Below are 23,080 nucleotides of genomic sequence, written 5' to 3'. Positions count from 1 at the left end.
TGTGCTTGCATCTCAGTCACTTAACCTTAAAAGACCTATATCCTTGCAAAAACATAATTAAGATTTATAACAATCATAATTCTAATTGACCTCTTGTTTGGCCAACAAGGAGGACTATTTACTTGATATTATACCTACTCTGATATGAGATTTGTCGTTAGACGAATAATTTTATATTTGAGTTGTGCACAATAATAATACATAATTCCCCCATAAAATAATAAAGCAGTGCACAAATTCCTACATACTGTATGTGCACAGTCTTGTAATGTCTACTCATTTTCCTCAGTTTCAGTATGTTGTCTCACAGGAACCTCTGCTACTCAGCTCCTGCTTCCACCAGCTGACTCAAACTCCTGCTGGGGTTTGATCAGATGTGCTCCATTAGAACTCTCTGCCAAGTTCTGCTCCCCAGTCATGGATCATGTAACTCTTGAATTTTCACCAAAATTTCATTCATTAGTTTAACATCTAATTGAGAATGTGATGGAGCCTTTATTAGCTGTAATGCAGTGTAAATGTCATAGATTATTACCTTAAGCTTCTTCCGCTGTTGCACAAACTATCTCTACAAAAGCAGCTGCTAAATCTGTAAAATATAAAATCATAAATGAGAGAAACTGAGGGATGGAGGGAAGGAGGGAGAGAGGGGCTAAAAGGGAGAGAAAACTAGGAAGGATATAGAGAGGGATATTCTCTTCTAAAGCCTCTTACCATTAAGCATTTACAGCTTAAGAAAGGCATAGGAAGGTCAGTCAAGGAGGCGTGAACCAGGACGTAACTGACACACTTTTAAAGAGAGGAGGCTTGTGTGTGTGTGGGAGCTCCCTTCTGTGGCTGTATGGGACAGCTGTACAGCAGAGGCAAAGGGCTTTTTACACAAATTAAACAAGGAGAATTGTGGGAAGATAATTTGTTTTCCCTCTCATCTTCTCGTATGACTCTCCAGTGACTCAGGTTCCTGTTTAAACATTCACCTGATGTCTTTTGCCGTCATCGACTATTGAAATGTAAAACCAGGGAGAGAACTCGAATGGGACAGGGATACGATAGTGGTGGTGGTGGTTGGGGGTAATTTTGGTTTTAATCCCACAGGAGTCTGGGTTTTAGTGCTGCTAGCGCTTCACTCTCTTAAATTAAATAACTTTGTCAGGATGAAGCATGTCTCTCTCAGTGATGGGACATATGGAAGGTATTATTCTTTCACTATTAACAATACTAATAATCCAGAGGGAGCCTTCCACATTTGAAAAACACAGAATAAATATTCTAAACAAAAGTCAGTAATGATTCACCATCAGCTCAGTCAATTCAATTTACTTTATTAAAACAGCAATGTCTGATAATTGAAGTGAGAACATCCATTTGTAATTGTCTGTCAGAACTGTGTCATGTCAAACACTTTTCAGTAATTTAATTACAACATGAATCAATTTCCTGCTTTGATGTTAACTGATAGTGACTTCACCATATACTGGCTGTGGCCCCCAGGTCACCTTGTTACTGTATGTGCTGCTCCATGATGTGTCAGTAATATATTCTTAAAGTAGTGTTTAGAGCAGGATTTGTTTATGGAGGAGTTTGAGATCTGAGTTCCAATTTCATTTTGTCACTTGTCACTTTTTTCAAACCTGTGATGTTTAGTCTGGTTAAATCAAATTCTGATTTGTCTTCCCCTTGGTAAAATTTGTTCGGGCAGATCTGAGCATGTAATTGGGTGCAGACTAAGGGTATTCTCTAACATAATAGTAAGAGTAAATTTGTTTACTCTGGTCTGAATCCGTGTCAGAGTTGGTATACTTGTTGTGTTTTCCCCTAGATTTGGTTTCTTTTCACAGAAAAAATTAAAGCGAACCAAAAAACATCACTAAGGGCGTTTTCAGACCTGCACTTTTTAGTCTGGTTGAATCGGACTTGGATTGGATTTTCCCCCTTGGTGCAATTCGTTTGGGCAGGTCTGAGCAGAGCAATCATACTCTGGTTCAGACCAAAACAACCATACTGAGACCCTTTGAGGATGTGGTCTTGGTCCAATCCCAAACGAACTCTGGAGCACTTTGTTTGGGAATGTGATCCAACCCAACTACTAGGTGTACTCTACAAGTTTAAGCGAAATGGCTCCTGTAGCCAGGTGTGCTTTGCATACTGGGGTGCGGATGAGCAAAATCAACAGTTGCTAGCAACTAGTCTGAGAATGAACTGAGGTCTGACATGGACTAGCATAACAAAGTACATTGTATTTTTGATAATTGGCAGATAGGACCTTCTCCAAGACCCTACGCTTTTGTTCCTACCCCAGATCTGACCAATGAGTGCAGTGAGTGGTCTCATGTGGCTTGTTGTGATGCATTTTGATTTACCTGGATTTTTCCCTGTTTGCAAAGAAACCAAACCAAGGGAAAAATGCATCAAATTTCTCATCCACTGATTCGGACCTGAGCAAACAAACTATAGGTTTGAAAACACCCAAAAAAGCAACATGAGAATGTTCACTCTGTTCACTGGTTAGCTGTGTCTGGGGAGGGAGCAAAAACTTGAACAGAGTAAGAAGGTCCTTAAGAAGGTCTTCCAGCCAGATGCAACATACTTTGTTGTACTAGTCCAGGTTGGATCTCTCCAGCTAGCTGCTAGCAACTGTTTTGCTCACAAACATACCAGTATGCAAAGCACACCTGGCTATGGGAGATCACGTTCCCACCACAAACTAACCACTCCAGAATTTATTTGGGAAGGACCAAGGACCAACTATGGCTGAGAGCAAGAGGGCTCAAAAATGCAAACTCTCTTATGTGTTTTTCATCATCAGCATGGAGGACTTTTATCTGCACCAAATGCAATAAAATAAAATAACTGCAAGAGAAGCTGATTGATTTGCACATGAAACTCATGAAACTCATTAAATAACAGAACTAAGCACTGTTTTAAAAGAGACATTGAAACTTCAAGACACTTTTAACTCCACGATTTTAATTGGATCAGCTGGCATGGGAGCACAAAATTTGGCGCTCCTTGCATCAACTCTCCCGGTTCAAGAGCCATGTGTGGAAACACTGGCCGAGGAGCAATTTCCACCACTGACCACCAATGTGGCAGCTGCAGCTGTGGCACGCTCAACGGGCTCCTGCTCCACACCATGCCTGAGGGAACATCAGTCAAAACAGGTGGGTGACAGAGGCAGGCGGGGAAGACAGAGGGAAATCCTCTGCTCCCTACCTTCTTGTCCAGAGCTGAGGCTGGAAAGACATTTTATGGCACTGAGCCCAGACTCGTCCCTTGACCGCCATCCCTCCGCTGCACCCGCCCCTCCACCATCTCTTGCTTCCACCGTGGTGATTGGTGATCCCATTGTTTGGAGGCTCTCGCTCCTCTCTCATGGAACCGCTGCAGCAGTCCACTGTTTCCCCGGAGCCTGTGTGCTAGACCTCAAAGCACAGCTTCCAGCCATGCTTGGAAAACACGCTGAGTACTGTGGTGGCACTCATTGGCAGCAACAACACACTCACCATGAGTTTTAAACTTTAAGATTTAGAGAAACTAGTTTTTAATCAGCTAAAACTCAACACAACACTGCCAACAGAGCTATCAGTATAAATGGTTTGGTTATAGTTCCCATGAATAGGAACTCATTTTTGTCTGCAAAACGGACAGAAATCAACACTGCACTGGCTCTTTTTAATATATTCTTACTGAGACCTGGTTGGGCACAGATGCACCTGCCACACTGACTGAAGCCTGTCCACCCAGCTACACCTTTTTCTATTCGTCCAGAGGGAAAGAAGGGTGGAGGGGCAGCTGCAGTCTACACAGAGACAATGAAGGACACATTTCTAGGCACATTTCATGCCTTTTAATATAACACCATTTTTTAAAATTCTCAGCCTCATCCCCTCTTTTTAAACGTAATTCTCACACTTACTGTCTGTCATTCACACAAGCTATGATACCTGCATTTTAATTGGTGATTTTAACATACATGTATCTGGCAGATACCAGAGCCGAAGAGTTTTAAGAATTGTTGGAATGTATGGTTTTTAAACAGCATAGTAACATTGCCAACTCACAAACATGGACACACCTTGGATTTAATTATATCATATGGTCCTATTATCACTATATCTTCTGTCACTGATCTGGCTGTCTAGCACCACCACTGTCTTTTTTAACTTTTTTGTTCATTCTCTGCCGAGTACCACAGAACATATCGTCCAAAAATGCTGCATTACCCCTGAAGTAGCCACAACTCTCACATCACATATTACAGCCTACAAAAAAATCTTACTGCCATCCTGTGAAGACTTAGTTAATGATTTTAAGCATAAAATGAAAACAGTGCTTGACACAGTTGTGCCAATTAAAACCACAAAATAACTACAAAAAAGGTTGCCCCATGGAAAAATAGTCAAATCATGGAACTAAAAAGAGACTGCAGAATTGCTGAGCGCAGATGGTGAAAAACAAAATTAGTAATACATCACAATATACTCACCGAAAAACTTGAAACTTACAACAAGGCAATTCAAAAATCATGGCAAGCATACTTCTCAAACCTGATAAACATAAACATTCACAATCCCAGACTGCTCATTGGTACAGTAGATTCTCTGGTAAATCCAACAACTAACTACAGTATTAAGCTTCCAGGTTCTAAATGTGAAGAGTTTGCTGGCTACTTTAGGGAGAAAATAATCAATATCTAGGATCTGCCAGCAGAACAAGCACACTGCATTTTACCTATATCCTGCATACAGAGTGATATCAAGTTGGAACGTTTTGACCTGGTTGATGCTGAAAATAGTAACAGAACTAAAGCCCTCCACGTGTTCACTTGACCCAATTCCTGCCTCCCTTTTTAAAACTATTTTTAATTATGTATCTGAAGGCATCCTTGCCCTAGTAAATCACACCATACAGCTTGGTGTAGAGTCTGGATATTTTAACAGCAATTTTAGACTGATTTCAGATCTCCCATTTTTAAGCAAATTTTAGAGAAACTAGTTTTAATCAGCTAAATACCCTTTTAAACTCAAACACTAAATTAGAAATGGTCAGGTTTTAGGACACATCATGGCACAGAGACAGCCCTGCTAAAAGTAGTGAACAATATTAGAACAAATCTTGACAGCAGCAAGCCTTCAGTTCTGGTGCTACTTGACCTGAGTGCTGCCTTTGACCTTTGCCTTGACCACCAGATTCTTTTAGATAGATTAAGTGAGCATGTTGGCCTGTCTGGGATTGTTTTTAACTGGTTTACCTCCTATCTTTGAGGGGAAAAAAAATGGTATCTATGACCACTCCTCCAAACACTATGAGGTTACCTGTGGGGTACCACAAGGATCAATTTTAGGACTGTTACTTTTTAATTTGTACATGTTACCTATGGGCAGAGCCATCAGGAGGCATCTCTTTCCACAGCTATGCTGATAATGCTCTATGTGGCTGTGTCTCCTGATAACACTGGGCCGATTGACTCACTTTTTAACTGTATTTTAGACATACAGGCCTGGATGTCAATTTTTTGCAGCTCAACAAGGATAAAACAGAAGTACTGATCATTGGTTCAGAAGCTCAGAGAGCGAAGTAAGCCTCCAAACTGAATATACTGGGGCCCAAACCAAGCCAAGAAGGACGAAATGTAGGAGTGATTTTTGTTTGATTTTAATTTCAAGGCTCATGTGTGGGGTGTCACAAAAACAGCATTTTATCATTTGAAGAATGTCTCCAAAGTGAGGCCATTTCTCTCTCTGAGCAACACAAAGAGACTGATGCATGCTTTTATAACTGGTAGGCTAGACCACCGTATTTTCTCTAATAGTGGCCGGGGCCTTTATTTACCTCAACTGCAGAGGGTACCGGGCCTTTATTGGAAGCAGGCTTATATTAGAGAGAGGCCTTTATTCCTAATTCCCTCTGTTTGATAAGTATATTTGCTCATATTTTAGTATGAAGCCTCCCTGTTTTCTGATCTGCTTCCGTTTGCTCTGTTAAATTTTTGTTACTGCATTATTCTATTAATAAAATAAAAGCCTTAATTTCCTGACTTTTATTGTGAAACATTATGCAAACATTTCAATATAACTTGTGTGAAGTATGACCAGTCAAGTACCCCCGCACACCACCATACAACCCTTTAGCGGTGCGCAGCAACACCTGATTTGGTCTGAATACAGCCTCAATATATCCTTGTTTTTTCCCTCCCCAGCCTGTATTTGGGGCCGGCCTTTATTTTTTCATGTCGACCACACCCGCGGCCATTATTGGAAACCTGGTTTTTAATTGAATACCGGCCACTATTAGAGAAAATATGGTATTGTAACTCTCTCCTTTCTGGTCTACAAAGAATGCAATAAATCAGGTAAAGTAACTTAATAAAAAATTCTGCTGTACGGATGCTGACTGAGACCAAAAGGAGAGCACACATTACAATTATTTATGTCTTTATACTGGCTACCTGTTAGTTTTTGTATTGATTTTAAAATTCTTTTGTTGCTTTATAAGGCACTACATGGCCTTGCACCAAGCTACCTCTCAGAAATGCTTTTGGTTTATGAACCAGGAAGGCCCCTCAGATCCTCTAGCTCTTCTCTTTTAGCTGTTCCACAAAGCAGAACAAAAACATTTGGTGAAACTACTTTCAGCCGTTACGCTCCGAGCCACTGGAACAGCCTTCAGGAGGATCTGAGAGGAGCGGAAAATATTGATATTTTTGTCTGTCATGAAGTGTTTTATAATTGTGTGGTTTTATTTAATGGTTATTTGGTTGTTTTGGTTTACATTAGTCTCTAAATCCATTTTCAACATCCTACATTTTTCCAATCACTTGTAAAGCATGTTGAATTGTGTTTGATTTGTTTGAAAGGTGCTATGTAAATAAAGTTTGATTGATTGATTGATTGAAAGAAAAAAAGACCAACTCAAGTATTTTGTGAAGGATGTAAATTTAGCAGCAATTCAAAAGATAAGCTGCTATTTAGCCTATCTGCTGATCATGGGAGCTGTGAAGGAATTGCTTTTCTTAGCAAACTGTATATATTTATGAAAAAATGATCCGTAAACCATGGCAACAAGTATCTACCAGTGTTGGTATTTTCTCTGACCTCTGAAAATGAGGTAAAACAGCAGTGTGTTTTGCTTGTTTTGTACTAGATTTGAGCAGTTTGATAAAAAGTAAGGGAAATGTAACTAACCCTTACTCTTAATGTAACAGTACAAACGCCTCTTTTTGCCCCTTTTGTACCTCATCTGTCCATCCTCTTTTGCAACATAACTTACAATTAAAAAAAAAGTTATTTCTTGAGCTTTTTGGACCACCAAGAAAGATGAATTAACACACATGGTGTGGTAAAATGCAGCTTGACCTGCTATCAGCCACCAGAATTTGATTTCCCCATGTGGATCCATGATGATGATCCAGTTTAACAGAACTGTCCAGTTAATGATTTACCTGGCAGTCCATGTAAAGCCTTCTTTACATGTCTTGTTCTGTTTGTATAGGTCAGTGTGAGCATGAAATGGACCAGAAATAAAAGGTAACAATGTACTGTGTCATTGTTTATGTTAGTGTGGACCAACAGAACAGGTGTAAAAGCAACCTTAGCAATAAAACCATTATATCTAGCTACTCCTATTAAGTTCCTCATGTAGTTGCTGAGAGCCAAAGTCCTGCTCATCTCTAGTCTACTTTCCATTCCACAAGCATGTGCTGCTCCACTGGTTTTCCCAAAGCAGCTTTTTTATTTACTGATGCCTCTAAAAAGCTGCTAAACAGTCTACTGCTGCACTAGATAATAACATTTACTGTAAATTCATCAGCATTTTAACAAAGATAAAACAATGATTATTTTTGTTAGCATTCAACAACAACAAATCCCATGAGTCTTAGTCATTGGCACACTGTCAAAGCCTCATGGCAGCATTTTTTTTCTGAAGTGTTACACTCCTATGAATGCATTTGCAGTCAGGGAAAAGTGGAAGAATTGTGAATAAACAGCCAGATAATGTGTTTGTGGGTTTAGGTTCAGGGTTTTTAGCTTATCATCAATACATCAAATCACAACAAGAACAAAAATTCAAATGTTCACTTATTCTGTATGCCAAAATATCTTTTAGACATGTGTGCACTTAAAAACTGATTTATAACAAATGTAATAGATTGAGTTCCATTAATTATATAACCATGGATTTAAGTCAACTCTAAACATAAAACACACTTGTCACATTTCCAGTTTTCATTTTATCCCTTTTTATTTTACACAACATAACAACACAGTACATGTTGTCTTTTTCTGTACAGAAGTTTTCCGGGAGCTCGTGACCAACACAGGCTGTAGTATACCAATATCAGTCAAAAGCTCACAAGGTTTTTATGTTCTTTTTTTTATTCTTCCCTTTAAAAAATATCAATTTCATAAGAGGTCTGTTAAAGTCTTCATCTGTTTGTTACGTTTTGTCTCAGTTTGTGTCAGTGTATATGTCAAGAAACGTCTGTTTTCCTCAGTAGGTAAGAAAGGCTATGTGTGAAATCTCTCTCTTCCTTTGTCCCCTCCGTCCTAATCCCTTGTTCGCGGAGCATGGTGGAGTCCTAAATCCGGTTATATCATCTGTCAGAGGGTCTGTGCAAAAGAAGGCACCGACTGCTATTCTCTTGCCACGGTATGGACACACACTTTCTGTGGGCGTGTGAACGTAGAATGGTGTGCTTTTCAGTTCTTGTATTGTTTTTTTTTTCTTAATTCCTTTTTTTCCTGCAATAATTCCCTTTTCGTTGTATTTTCAGATAAGGTGAGTGTGAGTTGGGAAATGACGTGGCGAGCCCATTGTCTTATTTTCTTTTGTGCTATAAAGTGGAACCAACGAGACAACTCGAGGACGCAACGTGACAAGGCAAGTTATCCACTCGCTGAATGACCGACTGCGAAACAGATAGGAAACTGTCAAAGTGGAAAAAACTGTAAACTGAATACAAAGAATTGTTGCAAAAAGTTATGACAATAAAAAAAAAAGAAAAAAAAAAACTGGTTGAAAAAGAAAAAGTCACACTCTCACACAGAAACACACAATCATCCTCTCACACACCTATAAACAAAAGTGCAAACATGAACACACACATACACACCGAAAACGCACACTCTAAACAGTAACGACACACGCTCTGTTTCATATGTCACAAACACACTTTTACCTTCATTCATACACTTATAAACAAATTTAAACGAACATACACACACAACCTCAGACACACACTCATAGAGGATAAACAATAACGGATAAACCAAAGTTTATTTTATGGTCTCTGTCTCGTTCCAGTTTAAACCGTGCTTTCTAAGATCCAGTCAGAGTCACACCGCCCTTTGTCCGAGTCTCCATCCCCCTCTTTGGGGAGTAGCATCCCGCTCATTGATTGGCTCCTTTTGTTTCGCATTATGCGCCCTAATTTGGGCGCTCCTCCTCCTCCTCCTTGATGGGACAAGTGAGTCTTTGAACCTCCTTCACTAAGGGAGTACCTCCTCCTTGCCCTGCTCCTCCCTCCCTCCTCCACAGGGAGAGTCTGGTACTTGGTGGAGGAGGAGGAAGAAGCGCGAGGAGCCCGGCGCAGGATGGGCGTCTCTCTGAATCGGATGGAGGGGACAGGGCTCGGGGTGGCGAAAGGGCTGGAGAAAGTGGAAGGGGTGAAAGGAGGCGGGGTTTGGTTGAGAGACGTGGAGTTGTTGCGGTTGGTGTTGAGGTTCTCCAGAGGGGTGGAGGACGTGAGGAGAGCAGAAGAGGTGGTGGAGGAGGAGGAGGACGGAGGGCGAGGGGAGGAAGAGGGCAGATTTTCAGGGGTGGCTGAGGCATTCGAGCAAGCCGAGCCTGGCTTACTCGGAGCAGGCTTGCGCTTTGGCTTGGTCAGTGAACCGGAGGCGGTGGGTGACAAGACGCCAGCTTGAGCTCTCTCCGAGGCCAAAGACCCTCTCTCCTCACCTGCTTTCTCTCGCTCCTCGGCTCCACCTGTCGGGCTTCTGGCTGTCCAAGTCTGACTGAGTACCGATGTAGCTGTGGAGCAGTCAGGCAGGGAAGAGTCGGACGACTGAGTCATCGTATCCTTGCCCCCTCCTCCTGCTCCGCCGCTTCTTTTCTTTGTGACTCCTGAGTGGTCTTCTAATCCGATTGAGCCGTGTTTAGAGGCGCTAGGAGTCACAGTGCATCCCTGCGACTGCTGCCCATTGGTCTGTGAGTGAACGTTGGTCATCGACATTGAAACGCCTTTACCACCCTCACCGGGGTTACACACCTGAGACAAACACAGAGGGAAACAAGGAGGTTTTGAGTGTTTTTCTTGTATGATTTGTTTGCATATTAACCCTTTCGAGTATGCAAGTGAAAAACTACACCACTTTTTTAGCTGTATTTTAGGACAAATAAAATGATGATATAGAGTCAAAATTATGACTGTAAGACAACACATCCTCATAAAAAACAACAACAGCATCTAGCAGCCATAGTAATGGACTCTGGCTTTCCAAAAACTGTTAGAAATCACTGTTAAAAAAACAACTTTGGTTAAGGTCTGGTTAGGTTTAGGGAAAGATCATGATTTGGGTTAAAATGATCACTTGAATATATGTGGTCTATACTTCCTTTAAGTTATACAACCTTTGTTGTCATGGCAACAGTAAACACCACAACGTTATGGTTTTTTAAAAAAAAATGTTAAAAAAATACCCTAAACACTATCATGATGCAATGAAGGCAGAATGCAAAAATAAATAAATATCTCTCCTAACTTTTCATCTATTTTTTTTCTTGGCAGAAATGGCCTGCCATAAAAAAGGAAATGGGAGATAATCATCATGTAGAAACAAAGAGACTCAATGGAATTTGGTTGGGTGTTTGTTATATCTTAAATGGTCGAAAATGGCTTGTGAGTGTCTGTCTACTGTAGCGAAAACCTAGCATGAAAGCACTAACAGCACTAAAAATCATGGGTGTGCCAGTTAATCAGAATTAGACCAGGCATATACATGGCTGCCATGCCAATAATGCCAATTCACATGCATAATGAAAACTCTTCTCCTCTTCTTCTCTCTACTTTCTGGCCAGAGTGCATTAAGAGAGACAGAGACCCACCTTGTACCGTATCATCAGAATGATGATGAACACGAGCACAGAGGCCACTATTATCCCTCCGATGATGATGATCATAGTCCCACCGAGGAACTGAGACTGCATAAAATGACACCTCATGTACTCTGACTCAGTGGTGAACTGCACACAGCCAACCACACGGGTTGCTGTCAGCGAGGTGATGACATCGTCATAGATGGCCAGCACGCAGAGGTCGTACTGGGTCCCTGCTGCTAGGTTGTTGACCAGGAAGTTCTTGCTCGATGGGGGGATCATTCTGTGGACAGGAAATACAAAATATTAAATCTTTGTGAACATCAACAACTAGACGAACAATGTAAATGCGCAATAAGTAGAGGAATGCACTGGAAAGTTAGGGTTTGGATTCCCATTGGGACCAATCAGGTTGTAACAATATATATACTCACGTCATTGTAAATTTCCTCAAACTACTGTATAGTTGTCATTTATATGGTCTGAAATAAGGCATATTAGTCATATTGTACTTTTGTACTTCTTTGAAATCACAAGAACAGCCAATTTGATGTTCATCAACAACTCTGAAGCCCTACCTGCTCATTCATTATAATCTGCCCTCAGTGCAAATGTTACACCTGCAATAACAGATGTTCTGGCCACTTGGGGGCAGCAAAAAAGTAAATAAAATTTATTTTTAAAAAATAATAAAATAAAATCCGCAAACACAACATTGACATATAATCACTTTTTAATTTGAAACAGTTGTAGACAAACAGTTGTCGATTTACACATCCCACAGTAACGGAGCAACATTCGCATTCATTTGGAGTCATGTTTGTGTAAACCTGATAAATTTAAGTCAAATATTCACTCTCCTTTTAGCTCTGTTTTCCTCTCCACTAACTCCTAAGGGAAATATTTGGCGCTGAAAACAGTTGCCTGCTGCATCTGGAAACAAAACTGATGAGAGCTGTGTGAGTGAACCAAAACAGTCAAGTTGTGGCCCGTAAAACCAAACAATGAGTTAAAAGACACTAAAACGCTAAATTGGTTGATCGTTCTCTGTAGGTTCATCACTATGCACGACCCGTTTTACATACAAATAGTCATTTGATACTTGGTTAATATAAAAATAGTGATTATTGCTGTTGTACAGAACTCTACCATCCGTACTCACTCATTGTCATATGACTTGGGTAAAATGTTAGCTATATTCCTTTGTATAACAGTAGGTGGACATGTCCTCAGGCAAAGGCAAAGGAGTCTAGTGTGTGATAATAGCAAATACATATGCTTTCTGCACATTATAAATACTACATTAACCCTGTGCTTTCTTTCTACTACAATTCTTTCTACTCTCCTACAATATGTAAGGATTGAAATGATAAAGAATCAACAAGCTCAGCTCCATTGTGTATAGCTGGGTGCTGAATCCTCAAAAACAAAAACCCAGAAGACAGCAGCAGGACAGCACTCCAATTAAATGATGTATTATTGCACGGACATTTCAGGCAGACGCCCTTCCTCTGTGTACAAACTGGAGAGTTGCACCCAAGTACAGGTGTTCTTTATTACAAAATATTTTGTGTTTTGTCTTCAGGTTTCACAATGAAACATAAAAGGGAATTTGTTTTCAGCTCACAGTGAATCAATCCGGATATTCATTTAGACAAATACAAAGGTTCTTTGCCACTTGTGTTTCAGTTTGTTATTCTTCACTGTAGACTTGTCACGTTGACCGGGGAATTTGCACATCTGCCCTTCAGTTTCCCTAAAATGGTTTGTCAGCTTTCCTGGATTTCCTCATTAAAATGCTAATGGAATTCCTCATTAAAACCAGTGAGGGCGGCTAGTTCACAGCCCGTGGCCTGGTGTGCACTGAGTGGAGCAGAGGGCTGTTTTGGCCAGGTTAAGCATCTGGTTTAGAGTTAGAGTTAAGTGAAGGTTAGAAGACATGTTCAGGTTTAATGGTTGGTATTAAGAGCCAGGGAATGGATGTACAGGTAGGTCATTAGAGTGCCCTCAGTGGAATAACAGTACAACGCTGTAAGAATGTGTGTGTGTGTGTGTGTGTGAGCATCTATATGACCCCATGAATACTAATAGGACCATTTGAACGCTGGCTGACCATGAGTGTTCTCCCCTTTTGCTTCTCTTGATGTTTTCATCACTAAGGAGGCGAACCTTGGCCGCCAAAGTCACACACACACACATGCACCCACGCACACACAATGCCATTATTTCTGTGCTGGGACACATAAAGTGACATTGAAGTGTGCAGGTTAATGACAGGAGCGAATGTCACCTGCTCCTACAAGCTCAGATACAAGCAGCCACATTTGTATACACATACATACACAGACAGAAATTAATCTCCATATTATTGCTGCAGCCTTGGGCTTCATTTCTGTTTATAAATGTGTGTGTGGCTGTGCGTTAGTCAGCAAAGCATTAATATCTTTGTGAAAAAAAAGGAAGTTTGTTTTATTATTAGTCTATTGCCGGCACATTCTGGGTTCATCTTTTTCTTGCAGGCTTAAACACTGTCATATTCTCAAACAGAGGCTGCTGTTCATTAACTCATTAATACAGTATGTCTCTGATATATATATATATATATATATATATATATATATATATATATATGTGTGTGTGTGTGTGTGTGTGTGTGTGTGCATATAATAGAGAGACAGAGTAAACAGAGTTATGAATATTTAGTGGGTTGTTGGAACATTTCTTGACCCTGAAAGCTGGCACCGTGTGATTCTTTGATGATTTGGACAGTGTGAGTGCCCTTAGTCACTCACATAGGCAGATGGTACATGCATGCACACACACATAAGAGTTAATATAATCATGCTTAAAAGTGATAGAACACACACACATGGCTGAGCCTCTTAAATATTAATGTATCCTTGGTGTAAGTGCCTGTAGTCTGATTAGTATATGATTTATATCCATGACATGGAGACGTGACAGTCACAGTTTTAGTACTGCTAGTTTTTCACAATAACATTAATAAAGTGCCTGGCTGGTAGTGGATTTTTAACAATGACATATTATTTTAAAGTTGTTCTTTTTATGTTTCTCATTGGCAAACATACACACTGATTTATATGATATTTGTTGGTCTGCCACTACAGGGCACTCTGTTTATTGTAAACTGGACAATAAGCTACAATAAAGGAATCTATAAAGGAGTCAAATCTCATTCTGGGTGAAAGTCTTTAAATATCATTTAATGTGTTAAGTATAAACGTCTCCATGTAGCAAGAAATTGTTGTCATCATTCATCAGCATTGTCAATAAGACAGAGTAGAAGTGCCAAATTAATGATCAAAGCTGTGCAACTCTGTGGACAGACAAACACCATTCTTCCGAAAGATATTCCCTCATGTTGTGTCAATGACATTGCTCCAAAATCTCCCAAAAGGGGGAGGGTGAGGGCTATGGCGTGGCGTAGTTTATGTAGCCATACATCATTCATTTATTCAGAGTTTTCTTTTGTCACAGTCTGCACTTTTAATAGTTATACTTATCATTCTGTTTCTCTATATTTTTCTTTCACGATTCTTATTTCGCTCTTTATACAATATCCATTGCATCTGTGTCTGTCCTGGAAGACAGATATTATTGGACTTTTGCTCTTCCTGAGGTTTCTCCCTTTTTTCCAGGTTTTCAGGCTCTTTGTGGAGTTTTTCCATATCCATATGGAGGGTCTAGATAGAGGGTGTTGTATGCTGTGTACGTTGTAAAGCCCTTTGAGGCAAAGTTGTAGTTTTCGGTTCTATTACTAAAGTTGACTTGCCTGTGTTTCTAAAACGACGAAATACACATCCCCTGCCCCTCACATCTGCTTCAAACCATGCAATCTATTTTCTATCTCTGTCAACGTGTTATAGCTACATTAACGGAATAATACAACGTTTGATAAATATTAAACTATTTATTTGGATAACTACTGGATGTGTTTTGAAAATCTGTGAATGGGCAGTTATTATGTGTCTTGTTTGAGGGTTTGTTTGCTGTTTCGCCCTGTATCCACATGAATACGTGACATTCTCTCTTTTCCCCACCTCAGAAACCTTTACTTCCCAGAAACCATTAGCTACATGACTCCCCCTGGACACACACCAAATTAGAATGTTCCTAAACAAAATCCATCCAACCGGATGCTCCAGCCAATGACACTCGCGTTGCATAGTTAGTTTTCATTGTCAACATGACAATCATCATGTAAGCCAAGCTGTCATCATTTATAATTCATAGATACAAGGAACAATCAAGATATTGAGAATGTGTTTGGCATATGTTGGACTCTGTTCCGCTGCATGCTGACCCTACAAAATACATTTCCATGCAAATCAGTGGATTTTTTGTCTCGCATACGATTATTTCTTTACTGTGTGAGCTGTTAGCATTGTGAACTCTTCCAAACTGACTCATTCATTGTAGCTAATTTCTTTGTGTCTGAGCTGGATCTCGCTGCCAGTATTTGAAGCCCTACAGTGGGCAGATGATTTCCTTGGCCGAGACAATTACACTAATCTATCTACTCTGCTCTGCCAAGCCCTCAGCCCAGGGCGCCTGTGTGTGTATGTGTGTGTGTTTCTGGGTTTCATTACACTTTCATTACATGAATAGTGTGAGCGAGGGAAAGGGTCTGTGTGCATGCTGCTCTATGAGTATGCATTCGTGTACTCATGTCTATATGTGTCTGCAGTATACTGTATAAATATGTGTGTGTGTGTGTTTGTGCATGTGTTTGAGTTCCATTACAGTAATCTTCTCCTCCCATGGCACCCTCCTCTTCCCAGTGGCTGTCACTGTGTCTGGCTTTCTGCCAACATTCATCACTGATACAGCAGTACATGCTGGTGCACCCCAAACCCTTATTGTGTACGCGTGTACACACGGATGTGAGTGCACAGGAGTTTGTGTGCGTGTTAATCAACTCTAGCTTTCCTCGCTCCGGTCGAGGACAAAGCCAGGAGGCCAATGTGATCTCCATTAGTTGCTCTCAGCTTTTTGTCTCAAGACAAATGATTGCCTCCATGCACAGAACAGTGAACTATGATACCAGATTGTTCTATTTCAGGCCATTTCACTTGATTAAATATTGGACAAAGCCTTCAGGCCACAAACATGCATTATTCCTGGGGAAAAAGGGCATTCATGGCAATGATTCAACACACAAGACCAGGGCTTCCAGGTCGAGCTGGAGCTGCGCGATAAGGGGCCAGGGCTCTTAATAACTCAGCTGTAGTCTTCACTCAGCGGCTCCGCTAGCAGCAGAGCCCTGTCAGACCATGTGTGATACACTGGGTGAACAACTTCCAATGTTTTTAAATGATATTCACTACTCTGGGCTAGCTCTTTAGTAGTTTCGTGTAGCTTCAAGGTAATATTGTTTTTTTGCAAGTGAAAGTTCTCCAGTTCCTGATAGCGGTGATTTGAATTTCTTGTACTTCCTGGAGTCTTTTTTTGTACAGATTAAACAAACAAGCTATAATGACTTAGTTAGTGAGATTTAGAGGTGCTGCTAGATGGATTTTGCAATTTTTGGCAAGAGACAGGCAAGCTGTTTCCCCCTGTTTCCAGGTTTTGTACTAAGCTAAGCTAAAGGGCATGAAAATGAATTAGTGTATTTCCCAGAATATTGAACTATTCCTTTAAGAATGAAGTTAAAATGCTTTATTGTACAGGTCCTTTAATGTTTTACAAATTTCCTGGAAATTTTGTGAGTAATTATTAATTAATTATTAAGTTTAGGACATTTTACAGACAGGGTTGTGCAATTTGGTATACACAAAATGACACACTGAAAAGTAAGTTATCTTCTGTTTGTTCAATAATTGTTAAGAATATAATTCATTTAATTTTTTTGCTAATTAAGAACTAAATATGAAGCTTAATATATTAAGTGAGTACTTACCCACTAGATATCACTATTAATATACAATATTAACATTTTTTCCCTCATTTTCCTTGTAATTTGTATCAAATTGCACCAAATTTTTTGTAAAATGTCCTAAAAATGAACTGTTAAATATTGATGAAAATTACTCAAAAACATGTACAATTGACAGTTGGATTTCTATTATATTTAGATGTTGCATGTTACATCTTAAGAGTAAAACAAAAGTGAGTAAGAAATGTGTCATTAATTTGATGTTATGTCTATGGATAAACAATGTTTTGTTGTTTTTGGAAGCAAAATTTCAATCATCATCCCAAAGATATACAATTACATGGTGATGAACATAATGTGATATGATCAAAAGCTCAAGAACATCTACTAAATGGAACTTGTGGTGATTTATCTGCCGCTGTTTTCAAGTTCAGGGACGATCTTTGAACCTGAACCTTTAAGCCAACATGGGTAAGAAGCATCTACATTTCTATACTGACTAAACCTGATCTGCTGAGGGAGATTCTGTGGTATCATCAAAAGCACCAAAAGAGCTACTGTTTTGGTGATAAATTAATTTGTGCAAAAAAACATTGTCATTCAATTCTCATTTACTTTTATCACATTACACACCAAAATCCTGATAATAAAGCTATTTGCATCTTTTAATTGACTTGGTAAAAGTAAAAGCAACAAGTAAATTGGTGCATATATCAGTAGGTTACTACATTATATTACCACTATCCACTCTCATTAGAAGTGTTTAAACAAAAAAACAATGTAAAATTGCACAGCAGTGTTGCTCAAAGAGGATAGGACCCAAATATGGGTCACAGATACATATCTAAAAGTAGGCAGTCCAATTATTTTAGAAAATGGTATTCAGTGCTTCTGGCTAAAGCCTCCCATGCTACCGTAATGCAAGCTAGTCTAAATTAAATAGCCTGAAACATGGAAAACCTTGTCAGATAAGCCAACAAAATAGCATGCAAAAGCAGTTATGGGTTTAAAAAACTTTTCTTTACACTGCACTTTTTAAACATGTGATATCTTCATATTCTCACATTATTATACAATGCATCCACTAAACGATACCATGACAGTTGCACAATTTGTTTCTTTGATACTGAATATCATTTAATTAAATATCTCAATTAAACAGACACTCTTACATGACATCCCAGCCCACTGTATGGTTGGTGAATACAATCAAACCAGTTAAGAATCACTGGTTTCTAAGCACAAAGTGAAGAGTATTAATGGTAGTTCAACTACTGCCCCATTACTGCTGACCTCAAAGCTAATGTGGCTTACACAGCAGATGGCACAAAGCCATGCTAATAGGTCTGAGTCTCTCAGGCAGACAGAAAACATTGCAGAACCTAGCTTTTTATCTCTGTTTTACCATGCATAATGCCCCTGATGCCAGAGCTAATGGTTAACAAGCAACCACACAGCTTGTAGTCAGAGGTGGAACAGGGATTTTAAGCCCAGACCAGGTGGGCTTTGCTAACACCTCCCCATCCATTTTTATTCATTAAACCCTGTTCAAAGTCAGACTTGAAGAGAACAGTCATGCACTTGCTGAAAAAGTCAATAGTAGCCACTAGCTATTGGTCTAGCAACATTTCCAGTGTAAGTATAACAGTTCACACTGGTGGTAGCAATTTACTCAAAGGGTTAGAATATTTTTTCTTTCAGTAATGAAGAGTCTAACAATTACTGTTTTAATTACTGTCATAATATTATAGCTTCCAATAAAACACGTTGCCACCTCATTTAATACCAGACTGTTGCAGTATTATCCAAAAACTATAAATATCCCCACCCTTTGGTTTAATTTCCTCATAATCACTCTCACACACTAAAATTGCTGAGATTAAACATTGCGCAAAAGTTTAGCTCCTCTTTGTGGAAGTATTTGACATAAAAACTCCTCTTATCAAGCAAAAAGATGCCACAGACATCACACATCAGTGCTATCTGTTCTCCTCTATCAGTTAATATTAGGACTTTACAAGGTCATTAATGCTGGGATATAGTAATAAAAGATGAAATGAAACAAATTATAATTCAATTATTTCCATGAATAAGATTTTACTGTTAGGGAGTAACATGCCTACGACTGCTGTTCAAAAAGAGCTTTAGCAAATAAAATCTGTAGTCAAAAGACCTTTAACTTCCAAGGTTAAAGCTACACTAGTCAATATCATTTTATATTAGCAATGGATGAAATGACTATGTGAAATATGAAAGAAGCTACTAATAGTGATGGACGTACACTGAATTTTCATCTTACTCTGCAGTCCCACTCAGCTCTATGGAACATTTCAGTGTCTTTAAGCTCATTGTTTTGGTTTTCAGTGTTTTGATTCACTCTCACCATTGCCAAGTAATTTAAAACATAAAGTGATGGGCATGAAAGACAGGACAACACTGCTGCCTCCATTCTATGCCAAAACAGTGATAACAGCTTGAAAATATATATTTATTGACCACTATGGTGAAAGATGCATGAAATGAATGCATGAAATGAATCAAAACACATAAGTATATTATATACTATGTCAGATGGGAAGACTCTGGGATCTTCTCTTGAATGAAAACAATAAGCACAGGGCCTAGTTGCCACTTTTGTAATTTTCTAATTCCAAAACAAAAGTAGGAAGGATCCACACTTAGCAAGGGCTCATTACTGCTGAGCTCAGCGCAAACAAGCACAGCAGAGTAGTTCCACGCAACCAAAGCTGTCCTAGATGCAGGGAAGACATTTCAGCACTATGTGTATCTGGCTGTAGACCTCCACCTGCCCAGCTCAGCTCAGCTCCATTCCTCCAGTTCAGCTGAGTCATCCACACTGCTGCTTAATGCTATGGTTGGCTCCTCCCTTGCTTCCTCCTCCACATTGCTGTTTCTTTCCATATGCATGCTTACTTTTAATTTTGTCCTTTTGATTCCCCATACATTCATGTAATTTCTCCCACTTCTGTCCAACTTCTATTTCATCTTTCCTCTTTCCATCCCTTTTTTTCCTGTTCTTTCCCTTTCTTACATCCTTCATTCCTTCTCCCTCTATTTTTATGCATCTGGACCATCCTCTTTTTGTCCTGTCATTCCTACCCAAAACCCTTCCTTCTTTCCCCCTTTCCTTCTCCTTTGCCTTTTTCTTTCAATTTGATCCCTTTCATCTTTCTTTAACCCTCCCTCCTGTTGTAATTACCCTTCATTACATCCTTTTCTTTCTTTAATATCCTGTCTTCTAAAACTACTACTTACTACCTTTGCACTTTTTTGGTCCTTTCTCTCCAGTCCAGCAGAATCACCCTGACTGCTGTTCCCTCTTTACTACTTGTCCATGTTTAAAACCCCATAGACTACTTACAACAACAACACTGTTACGTTAGGCCTGCGATATGTTTATGGTGCTATAAAATAAGAATTGGAACATTACGGCAGGATAAAGGCGGATGTTTTTTCACGCCTTAAGCACAGCTGAGCGAGGTGTTATACCTGGGCCGCAGGGACCATTGGCAAGGATAAAGTACTTCCTGCTAGTGTGAGAGAGTGAGAGAGAGAGAGAGGGTATGCCTTTTAAGAGCCTGGATTCACCCCCCACCCCCTGTTGTGTAGCCTCATAAAAAAGCTTGCCACACAATTTGCTTGATGTGTAGTTTTTTTGGCAAATGGCAACCAGCCCCTGTAGCTCAATGGGTCTGCTGGAGTGGAAAACAACTGCTGAAAGAGCATAGAGGGAAAAAAAAAACAATGGGCAGAGCAGATGAGGACTAGGATAGAGGGAGAATAGGTTTGGTGTGTGCTTTTAAGTGACATAGTGAATGTCAAAGTAGAGTTTGTGTCCTATCAAAGACAATTTAGCTGTAGATTTAGCAGCATACTGTGTTTTGATGGTTAAATGTCTGTGGTACAGTGAAGGAACTATTCTACCTACTTAAGCATTAAATGAACCATTTGTGTAGGGCTTGTGTTCATGGATATATGCATGGAAAACAGCATTTCAAAAATTTGGAGATTAATTTTCAGTATTTTTCAGTTTGGTTTAGCTCCTATACTGCCGACCTGCTTGTTTTGTATGAACACCAAAATGGACTTTTTCATTGTTTAATGGGGTTTCGAGACCTTGGGGTAACATATCTTAGTCATGGTTGTAGCTATCACTGAAAGCTCTGAACCAGCCTCTTCCTTGGGCCTTGGGCTCCACATATAGACACATCTCCCTCTCCACAAACTAGCAAGAAAAGCAACAAACTGTAACTCTCTGCCAGTCACAGGTACACTATCTCACACAAATCACTGTCATAGGTAGCTGCATGTTAACATGTGTACTGACACCATTACTGAATTTTCAGTTGCTGCAATTAAAGAGTAACTTAACACCTCCTGGAAATCTTGTTTTGACCACCAGTGGTTGTCACCTGGCTGCACTGACATATAGATGTACTTCAGGACCCCATGACATCACTGCTGGGTATGGTACAGCACATTTCTGACCACAGCCAAAAGTCAGAGAAGAAACAGACTTTAAACTGTCAACCAGAGGTGTCAGTGAAACACTGATTTTCAGCTACTGCATTTAGACAAGCTTTAGTGATTTCATATTACTGCCTTGATCTTTATGGATGTTGTATTCTCTTACTGTTAAGAGTTGTTTTATTTATTCATCTTTTTCTTATTTTATTGTTTGTCTTATTTTATGTCTATCTGTTTTACTCCTGTACTGCATTTATTTTTTTTTTATTTTTAGTGCATTTATAATCCTGTAGAAAAGGATTTTTTTTAAAAACCTGTCAGCTCAAATATTGTTAATGTTTACTAACCTTAACCTTATTAATGGTGTATTACTGATCCATAAAGCATTAACACACAATTTATTAGCCATTAATGAAGACATTAGTAACAACCTTTAAACTGTTTTATTAAGTTAACCTTATTAGGAATCATTATCTATGTATCTTTCTTTCTTTCTTTCTTTGCTCTTTTCTGTCTCTGTTCAAGAGACACATCTCATTCATCATTCATCTATTCATCTACTAAACAATACATCTATTCATCTTACAATTTGTGAATTCATTCTTTCTATCATCTCAGATTGGTTTGCATTCATCAAAACCCTTAATTAAGGGCGATAATTGGCTCTACGTCTGAACAAGAGCACATTCTACTTTGTGGCCATTTTATTGTTGTCGCTGTCGATGCGGGCTGAGTGTTTTACTATTATCATCAACATGGCTGTGAACTGTTCAATAAAACCATCGAGGTGTAAAGGCCAAAGACTGCATGTGCTGCCTCTGCCGAGACAGGCCATGTGTAAAAGGTCACCACATTATTTCATCAACATCAGCTTTCCCTTGACCTGACCCTGAAATAAGGGGTTAACAGCTGAGGCTTAGATAAGGGCTGTGTGGATGACTCAATTTCATACCTTAGTTTCCATTTAAGAGGCGTCAAAGGGAAGAGAGAAAATATTCAAGGTTTTAGAGTTGCTTATGTTTGAGTAGCATTAGGGGAAAATAAAACCTTTTGGTAGCTGTGTGATAAAAGCTATATATATATACAGCTTGCTAAAGCCTCTTCAAATCACTACTGAATGAAATATTGTAGTTCTTTGGAATATTACCTTGAAGACACTACAACATTAGCATCATTCTTAGTTTTGGTTTGATAGAAAGGTGATCTTGAAAGATCCAAACACAACATAGTTTTAAAGAAGATATGTTTTTATCACGCATATTTGTTTTGTTATGACATGAATAGAATCATATGAAATATTGCAATACACCAGGGTTCAAACCAGTAAGTCAAACAAAAGTCAACTTCTGCAGAAAATCTATGAATTTAGCTCACATTTCAGATTAATATCTGATGTGGTGTACTTTACATAGCTCAGTAATATTTACAGTAAATAAAGATGTTCAAAACTGGTGTATTTATATAACAGCTGTTGGCTAGTTATGGTTAGAATGACAAACTGCTGATAAGTGATGTTTGACAATGGTTTGATATCTGACTGTGACATCTAATTACAGCAATAAGTTAACACTACAGTTTACAGTTCTACACTGTAGCTGCTTG

The 23,080-nt window shown here is 39.3% G+C and overlaps 1 protein-coding gene across 4 annotated transcripts in view; it reads right to left on the bottom strand.

The window, feature by feature from the left end:
- Window positions 1-8,184: 8,184 nt before the first annotated feature.
- Window positions 8,185-23,080, bottom strand: part of lrfn5a (leucine rich repeat and fibronectin type III domain containing 5a) — a 126,116-nt gene continuing 111,220 nt past the window's right edge. For 3 of the 4 annotated variants that reach the window (XM_044375850.1, XM_044375852.1, XM_044375851.1), the window contains 2 exons: window positions 11,104-11,377; window positions 8,186-10,267 (listed from right to left, as the gene is read on the bottom strand). In XM_044375850.1, the coding sequence (XP_044231785.1) occupies window positions 9,305-10,267; window positions 11,104-11,377 (1,237 nt within the window). In that variant the 3' untranslated portion in view covers window positions 8,186-9,304. Of the gene's footprint in view, window positions 10,268-11,103; window positions 11,378-23,080 lie in introns of all 4 variants that reach the window. The other variant, XM_044375853.1, reaches the window with a different exon arrangement.

Source organism: Thunnus albacares, chromosome 15 (assembly GCF_914725855.1).
Source record: "Thunnus albacares chromosome 15, fThuAlb1.1, whole genome shotgun sequence".
NCBI classification, from domain to species: Eukaryota; Metazoa; Chordata; class Actinopteri; order Scombriformes; family Scombridae; genus Thunnus; species Thunnus albacares.
Note: the sequence above shows the minus strand (reverse complement) of the source record. Positions and strands in the feature narration are given on the sequence as shown.